The sequence below is a fragment of the Pollachius pollachius genome (genome assembly GCF_949987615.1).
Source record: "Pollachius pollachius genome assembly, chromosome: 3".
NCBI classification, from domain to species: Eukaryota; Metazoa; Chordata; class Actinopteri; order Gadiformes; family Gadidae; genus Pollachius; species Pollachius pollachius.
In genome coordinates this window covers 34,877,863-34,886,463 of record NC_136936.1, presented here as the reverse complement: position 1 = coordinate 34,886,463, position 8,601 = coordinate 34,877,863, and the positions used below count along the sequence as shown (strand labels likewise).

The following is an 8,601-nucleotide window of genomic DNA, read 5'->3' as shown; positions in this document are numbered from 1 at the left end:
CATTTCAATATTGTCTCTACAACATTTTACATTTTTCTACGGATATCTCAATGGGGCCCTGAAGCCATATATCATTGGTTATATTATGTAATATGTCTCAATTGTTGCCATAACTTAAATATCATAAATATGTATTGTGCTCTTAGCGCAACCTTTGTGTCGCTGCTGATTTGTGCGTCACTGCAGAGTTGGGCTGTATGCTGGTGCTGCTTGAGGGTGGGGGCTTTTCTCGTCTTCTAGGGACTCATCATCCGTCTGTGTGTTTGGCGCCTTCCACTGATTGTTACCGCCGCGTTTCCCAGCTGCAAAATTCGACTGAGGGGATGAGGTTGTGAACTGCGTCAGTCCCGGTCCTTACGGCTGCTGCCCGTGCTTCACAAACGTGACGCTGCGCTCCAGCACCACAGCTGCCCTGCGACCTGTGGCCGGGTTCAGCTCACTCATGTCAACCCCGGAGTCCAGGCTGGTGTCCCGGCTCTCCACGGGCCGCTGCGGCCGCCTGTGCTGGTCCGACACGGCGCGGTGGATCTCCGCCGCGGGCTTCCCGTCCAGCGACACAAACCATGCCCTGGGGGGCAGGTGAGATGGGTCCCCGCCTGCCCCCTGGAGACCCGGGCCGGGGAAGGGCCCCGAGCAGGAGTGCCTCTTGTCCCTGACTTTGTTCAGCGTCCCCGGGACCGATAAGGACTCCGGAAGGTGGTGCCCCCGGGGGGAGATGCCGCTGGCGCTGGCGGTCGGGTCGACTGACGGCGAGACGGACGTCGAGAGATCGGTACTCCCCTGACCCTCAGGCGGATTCTCAGCATTCGGCTGGTTCTGGAGGGAGGGGGCGGCACTCTGTGGTGTCGATTCCGCGGCAACGGGAGGAGGGTTGGTCGCCGGTGGGTGTTGGGGAAGAGCGTACGAGCTGCAATGCTCTTGGTCCACGTGGAAGAACGCCGGCGCGTGGAGAATGGCCATCGGCTGGTTGTAGAAGAACAGGCTGTCGTCGAGAGACAGAGAAGCGCCGAGCTGCTGGGAGAAGCCGGTCAGGTGATCGGGGAGGCTGGTCAGATGATTTGGGTGGCAGGTCAGGTGATCAGCGTGGCCAGTGGTGGTGTGGTACCCCTCCACGGGTGACTCCATCTCTACAGCCATGGCGTTTTCCCTGTAGAAGGCTGAGTCGTTGCGATGGTAGGTGCTGCTCTGTCCCGCAGCCGGTATGTTTAACTGGCTCTCCTGGTCCAGCCGAGAGTCCCGCATCGACACCAAAAACAGGTCGTTTTCGTAGGTCGACGTGCTTTGGTCTCGCTTCGACAGCGGCAGATTGGACACGAGGGCCACTTTTGGCTTGGATTGACTGGATGATTCAGAAGAGCAGACAGAAGAGAATGGGTATATACATTATACATTACAATATACATTACATTCAGACATTTGGTATTTGATGAGTTCATCCATATAGATTTCAGCTTCACCATTTATAGCGGCTGTGTTTGAACTGCGTGAGTCAAGATTTACGTAACCAAGGAATGCGGATCAGGGTTCATAGGCCATTTTGTCACGTGTGGCGCACCTCTGCAATTTGGAAGCTCAACATGGAGGTCATAACCTAAGAGTCCACACACATTTTTGGGCCCTACAGCGAATTGAAATGCCATGGCCTTGCGTGGACTGTCAGTGCAAGCGTGAATATAACCATCACCATCAACAAACACTTTGACTGCTTCGCTAACCTGCCTACCCGAGGAAAGGCCAGAAATGGCACTCTCTCTTGACCAATTAGATTTCCCTATGCCGAAACAGCCTGTGTACATAAAGCTCCCGGTTACCTGCAGTAGCACAACGCGACCAGCAGGAGCAGGATGACCAGGAGGGTGGCACCCAGGCCGGCCATGATGGACAGGCAGTGTTGGAAGAGGAAGTCGATGGCGACAGACAGGTGCTTTGAACCTTCACAACATTCAGATGATGAATACTACGAAATACATTTATTTTAACCTTGAGGATTTTTTGGTGGGAAAATACATAAAACAGAGTTGTCTACAAACGTAGATGTTTAGTAGATAGTAGACATGCCACCAGTTGTGGGCTGATTAGCCGTTCCAAGCCGTTTTGGAACACCAGATGTGTGCTGGATTGATCAGTCTACCAGCCTACCCAGTTGACTGTAGCAAACGTTGCTCATCTATCCGTCACACATGTAGGTGGATACACCCACCTGTGATGTCATAAGGGACAGATTTCCAAAATGGCTTGTAACGGCTAATCAACCCACACCTGGTGGCATGTCATGGGACCTTTAAATTATATGCACAATTTGTCTGCGGACGCTGCGGATCGGACCAAAGACTACTAGATGTAAGCCTGTGTAGTCATTTGTGCAGAAATGACACTGCTGTTTCATCACACGCTGAGTTTGGTAAAAAGGACCACAGAACAAGACAAGAGCTACTGACCCCTGGTTGAAGACAGAGGAGCTGCGATCCAGTATCCTAGATGTGGAGCCATGAAGGTCCATGTGAGTTTTCCCCTTGAGGAAACCACCGTCCCCAGTCCAGCTCTCATCCATCCACCTGAGAAGGAGAATACACACATAGCCACTATGTCTTCATAAGAACTTACATGTGACTCACAGAATAATTTGTGGCTACATTACCTAAAACCGGTTGTTTGGACATGCAGATTGACTGATTAGTTGGTTGGTGAGTTATATTATATCTTAATTGGATATTCGTTTGGCTGACTAGTGAATTTGTTCATTAATTTGTCTTGGTATAATAATGTCAAAACATAAAAGTAAATGGCAATGGTGCCCTATTGTTATGTTAAAATGATCATAATTTAAACCTTATATTAATAAAACTGTACTCATGCTAACAAAATAATATTGGAATATAAAAGGTTAAACCGCATATAGAAAAATTATCAGCCTGGGTATAATCCATCATAACCATTTTTCATTTCAGGTCATTAAAAAAACACCTACAAAGCAATAAGCTGCACAGCATAACCTCTCCCTGGCCTGGCCTATCGTGAACATTAATTAAGATAGGATTTACAACAAGCACTTTTTCTTAAGAGGAGTGGGGACAGTAACGGTACAGTATGACTACTAAATGTCCAGACAAGACTCCATTAGCGTAAAGATCTTCCCCTGGGGAATTCTGTTCAAGTCTCGCTCCACAGGGCCAGAAATAGAGCTTTCTACTCGGATCAACAGAGGCTCCACATGATCTGAACTGTCAGAAGGATCCATAACAGCCAACAGAGAATGCCCTTGTTGACCAAGAGAGAATTGTATATGTTTTTCAAAGTGAACACACCACTTGGAGGGTGAAGAAGGTTCCCTTTTCAGGGGCTCAGTTATCAGATCTGTTAAAATAATCCTCAGTAATTGAAAATATGAACGTCCTTATTACAAAATAATTACTTTGTTGTGTTCATTGCATTATCAATATCCTTTTTAGCACATATTTTATTTTCTAACATGGCATCCCAATATAATTTCAATGTTTATCAGAACCTTGTGTTTACATAAATAAAACCACAATCCAAAATATGGTGGTAAAACCACAATAATCACCATCAAATTATCTTCATCATGTTTCCCCAACATTTTGGTTTCATCTTCATATACTTTGCTTTCAGCATAAAAATAAATAAATAATAATAATATATAATATATTTAAGAGCTGAACTACAAGCACACCTCATCGCCTTCCATCTTAAACACGTATCAATGAGGATGTTTAAACCAAAACCCTTGTGGTTTTAGTGTTAATAAAGGGGTGCGGATAAGGGCTGTTAGGGTAAGACAGTGAGAAGTTAACCAAGCCCTGCTGTAGAGCACCCACCCGCGGTGTGGTTGAAGAACCAGGCAGGGACGTGGTCTCCCGGTCGAAGCCCCCAGCCGGGCTCCAGGGGGAGGGACATCCTCAGGGGCCCGGTCACCTGGAGCTCAGCCTCTCTGGAAGACAGCTGCACACTGACAGCAGCCACGGCCCGCAGCTCATCACTGGTGAAGCCTGGAGGGAGAATCAGACAGGAATATACACATGAAGAAAAAAAATGAAGAAAATGAAGTAATAACTATGTCAATAAACAAAACTAACTAACTAAATAATTAAATATTATTTATTGACATTGTACTTACAACTAAACAGTTTGCTTAAGTGATTACTTTCAGGGGAACTGAACTGATATTTTCCTTGGATGGAATGCATTTCAGAAAATTGCCAAATCGTTATTTGTCCCAAATGAACCATTACCTTTCACTTTTTAGTTTGGCAACTTGGATTTATTCAACAAAAACATGAGTGATACACAGTATGGTTTTGGATGGTTCAACCAACAACATCGACACCTCTCAACATTCAGTCAATTATATTCTTCACTGGTTGTTACAAGTCTTTCCCTTTTGCACCTTTTACTCACACACACATAGACACACATACACACACCTGATTTAGTGGATGTGATGGCGGTGATCCTGAGCGGGGCGTCTCTCTCTCCTGATTGGAGGACAGGGGCGGTGAAGTAGGCAGAGAGAGAGGACACATTGTTGCTCGTCGACGACAGATTCAACAGACTCTGGGGAAACTCAACGCTGGGCTGGAATAATGCATCTAATCCCAAAAACACACACACACACACACACACACACACACACACACACACACAAACACAGATAATATAAGATGAATCGGTTCAATTTTAATTTGAAATTCATGTTTATGAAAAATGGCACATTAGCACAAACACACACACACATCAGATAACTACACACACGCAGAAACACATACAAATGCTCAGACACACACAAACGTTCATACATAAACACACGTACCAGAGGTCTTGCCGTTAATGAGGATAAAATCCTCGTAGAGCCAGATGTTTCCTTTGCTCAGAGCGAGAAGTGACATTGTTATCGATGAAAAGACTAGAGAAGAATAACAGAAACAGAATTTTTATCAACTTTGAGGACTTTTATTCTGAAAAGACAAGTCCAAGTCTCCTTCTCCCCCGCTCTCTCTCTCTCTCTCTCTCTCTCTCTCTCTCTCTCGCCAACACTCACTTGGCATTCTTTGGGGTTTCCATGGTGACGCCATGAGCACGTAGCCGTCCTTGCTAGCCACCACCACCACGTTAGGCACCAGCTCCCGGTAGGGCAGAGGCAGCAGCACCACCCCGTCCTCCCCGGTGAGACCCACGGTGGCCTGGCTGTAGTCCAGGTACACCTCCACCCTGGCCTGGCTCAGACCCTGCCGGCTCAGCAGGTCGCTCACCTGCACCTTCAGAGTGCAGGAGGGCCCTGGATGTCACAAGATTACAATGTTTACGTATTCAAGAGTATGTTTACAAAGTATTAATACACAAGACTATGTTTACTATGCATTAGTACATGAGTATTTTTCCAATGCATTAGTATACAGGAGTATGTTTACAATGTGATTGTATGGTTTATAATGTAAGGTTTATAATGTATAAGTATACGAGAGTATGTTTACATTGATAGAAGAGTAGGTTTATAATGTATTACTATTAAACAACAGGTTTATAATGTTGTGTAATGTTAGGAGTAGATGTATGATGTGTGAAGAGATGAGAAGAGAGGTGAACACAGGAGTCTCAGAGGAGAGAAATGGATAATATAGAAGGCTACTATAGAATATAGCAGAGTACAGTACAGTACAATAGAGTAGAGTTCTATAAAGTCAATATTGTTTTACAAATGTTGGATTAAGATTGAGCATTACGAACATTCAGAAATGAAAACCTATCACTGGAATGATTATTTACATGTTTATTATTATATCCACTGTTGGTTCTTTGTTGTGTTTATACATAGTTCAACAGCGCTAAAAGTAGACCATGTGACAGCCGTGGCCCGCTAAAGGCTACGCTGCTTCTGCCAGGAGACGGCTTAAATATCTCATCCCATATAAGAGGAAGACGGAACAGGAATCTACAGAAATTATTCTTGTCTTTGGTAGCTACTCTTCACCCTGTGTGTTTTCCCTGTAGTTACCCGAATTGTAGGTCACTTTGGATAAAGGCATCTGCAAAACACACATTTAAATGTGTTTAGCACGCTACATAAAACACAGAAGCAAACGGATGGTTTGATGCATGGTAAAGCATTTGCAATGCATTTGAGGTCAAACGGGTTTGGCACATAAAGTGTTATGTGAGCTGTTGTTTCCCTGAGCCTAAGAGATGGCTTGTGTTGTGCTGGCATTCAGGGGCGCTGGGAGCTGGTTCTCATGGCCTGTGAGGAAACAGCATTTTGGCAGATCTGTTTTTTGCTAAGATCAGCACAGATGGACAAGAAGGGGGCGCTTGTTTTAGAGACTGAAGCACCGTGTGTGTGTGTGTGTGTGTGTTTGTCTGTGTGTTAGTGTGTGTGTGTGTGTGTGTGTGTGTGTGTGTGTGTGTGTGTGTGTGTGTGTGTGTGTGTGTGTGTGTGTGCGTATGCGTTTGTGTGAACGTGTGTGTCTGTGTTTTCTGGCACGATGGACAAGCACAACAGAATGGGGTCACTTATTCTGCACTGGAGATGAAGTGGCGCCAGATTAGCATTAATCTGCCCATTTGAAGCAGTGAACCTCAGATCACAGAGAGGTTTATTGGCTGCAGAGAAACAAGCTGTCTCGTGGATGGCCAGACATGCAGGGATATGACAACAGTAACATACAAGATATCGGTGATAGAATCTGAAAAATATGTTCTGATAAAAAGGATAAATGTTCCATATTACAACGTAAGACCATAAAGGTCAAAACACTGGTTATGTAATAAAAATAATGAATAATAATACAAAAGTAAGTAAATTATTAAAAAACGGGTTTGTAAGACGCAGCGTATTTAATAATATTAAGCGATTAAGTTAATAAAAAATGAAAACAAAATATGTATTTTTAAATCTTCCCATCCTTCGTGTCTCGTGACTGAAGTCATTGTGAGGGAAGTCAAGAGGATTGCATGTTCTCTCACCAGCATTTCTCTGCATATTAAACACTATTACAGAGATATTATACATGATACTTAAGATGTTTCCTAAACCACACAGGATAACCCCCCCCCCCCCCCCCCCCCCCGCCCAGCCCCAAGTCAGCTCAAACAGATGGTCCGACAGGAATTAAATCTGATCAGATGAGTCTGCGTCTGTGTGTTGGAATTAGACCATCCCACCCATGAACCAAAACACAAGCACGTCATTTGGCATGTAGATAGAAACATGATGACATGCATACACACAGTCTCTCTCACTCTCTCTCTCTCTCTCTCTCTCTCTCACAAACACACACACACACACACGGCTACATATTTACACACACACACACACACACACGCACACACACACACACACACACACACAAACACACACACACACATACATACAGTATATGCATGTATGTGGAAAACCCAATAGAGATCTTATTTACCAACACCTATGGTTAAACTGCAGTACTGTTGCATTTGGTTGTTTGCTATTCAAGAGGGAGAGACCTGTTTGAGACTAGGCCAAGATAACTAAATAACTATGTGTCTTTAAAGGTTGCCAGCTCTGTCTGGCCTCGTACCATCAGGGGTTTCAGGTTGTCTGCTGCAAAGAGCAAGTTCCTAGACATCATGAAACAGAACATGTGATGTAACACTGGAATGTTCCTCCTACGGAATCATGAATTACGCATGGAGTTGAGAAGAGAAGGGAGTCAGTAACACGACAATAACCACTTTCAGATACCGCCCCCCCTCCCCATCGTGTAAACAATCATCTCTTCGTGGATAAAACAACATGGGGGTTTGAGATCATCCAAACAGTGTCATCATATGTACGATTCGAGAGAAAAGATTACGTTGCACAATGGACATTCGGGTAACCAGCGCCTATGGGGAGCCATCGGCTCTTATTAGAATGAGTGGAATGGAAAGTTAGTGTCCAAAGTGGCTTTGTTGTGGCTTCATAATGGCGCTATATGTGGACATGGCAGGGTAGACGGAACGGCGCAAATGGCGATGAGCATTCGACCAGTGCGTCATATCAGAGATTAAAGTTACCCGGAGACAAACAAAAGATAGTGCTGACGTTAACGGAGCTATAAACCACACTTTTGAATTATAATGTGTAACAATAGGATGATGAAGAGGAGGGGAGGGGGTTCCAGGTAGAGACGCACCTCCCGAGGAACGGATGCCATCTTTGGGTTGGTGCTGATGCTGACCCGGGTGGTCCGTCTGTTGCTGGCCAGAAAAGTTGTCCTCTTTGAGATGCGAGACGCGTCCATTGGGAACCAATCCTCCTTCGGTCCTCGCATTCCTCGGGAAAAGCAGGAGGCACAATAGAAACGCAAACAGATGCATTAGGCCTACTGTGTGGACGTGGTGAACGCAGCCGTCGCTTTGTGGGTTCCCTCAACAGTCCGTCTATCTCATGGTCAACTTCTCCACTGCTTTATTTTTCCTGCGCCGCGCCTGTCAACCGCACACGAGTTGAAGTCCAAGCCACTCCAAACATTCATCTTCAACGGAGCTCCTCCTCCTCCTTCCAGGGTCTGGTAACCCTGATCACCAGCGCTGTTCATCTGGTTGCCGCACGGGGGCGCTGTTCCTCCGGTG

The 8,601-nt window shown here is 45.5% G+C and overlaps 1 protein-coding gene across 1 annotated transcript; it reads right to left on the bottom strand.

The window, feature by feature from the left end:
- Nucleotides 1-354: 354 nt before the first annotated feature.
- LOC307074036 (protein FAM171B-like) lies at nt 355-8,346 on the bottom strand (the record flags this gene model as incomplete). Its single annotated transcript, XM_079734025.1, has 8 exons — nt 355-1,339; nt 1,812-1,932; nt 2,439-2,555; nt 3,837-4,007; nt 4,443-4,607; nt 4,829-4,921; nt 5,057-5,293; nt 8,163-8,346. The coding sequence occupies 8 exons, from the start codon at nt 8,344-8,346 to the stop codon at nt 355-357; spliced, it is 2,073 nt and encodes a 690-aa protein (XP_079590151.1).
- Nucleotides 8,347-8,601: the final 255 nt, after the last annotated feature.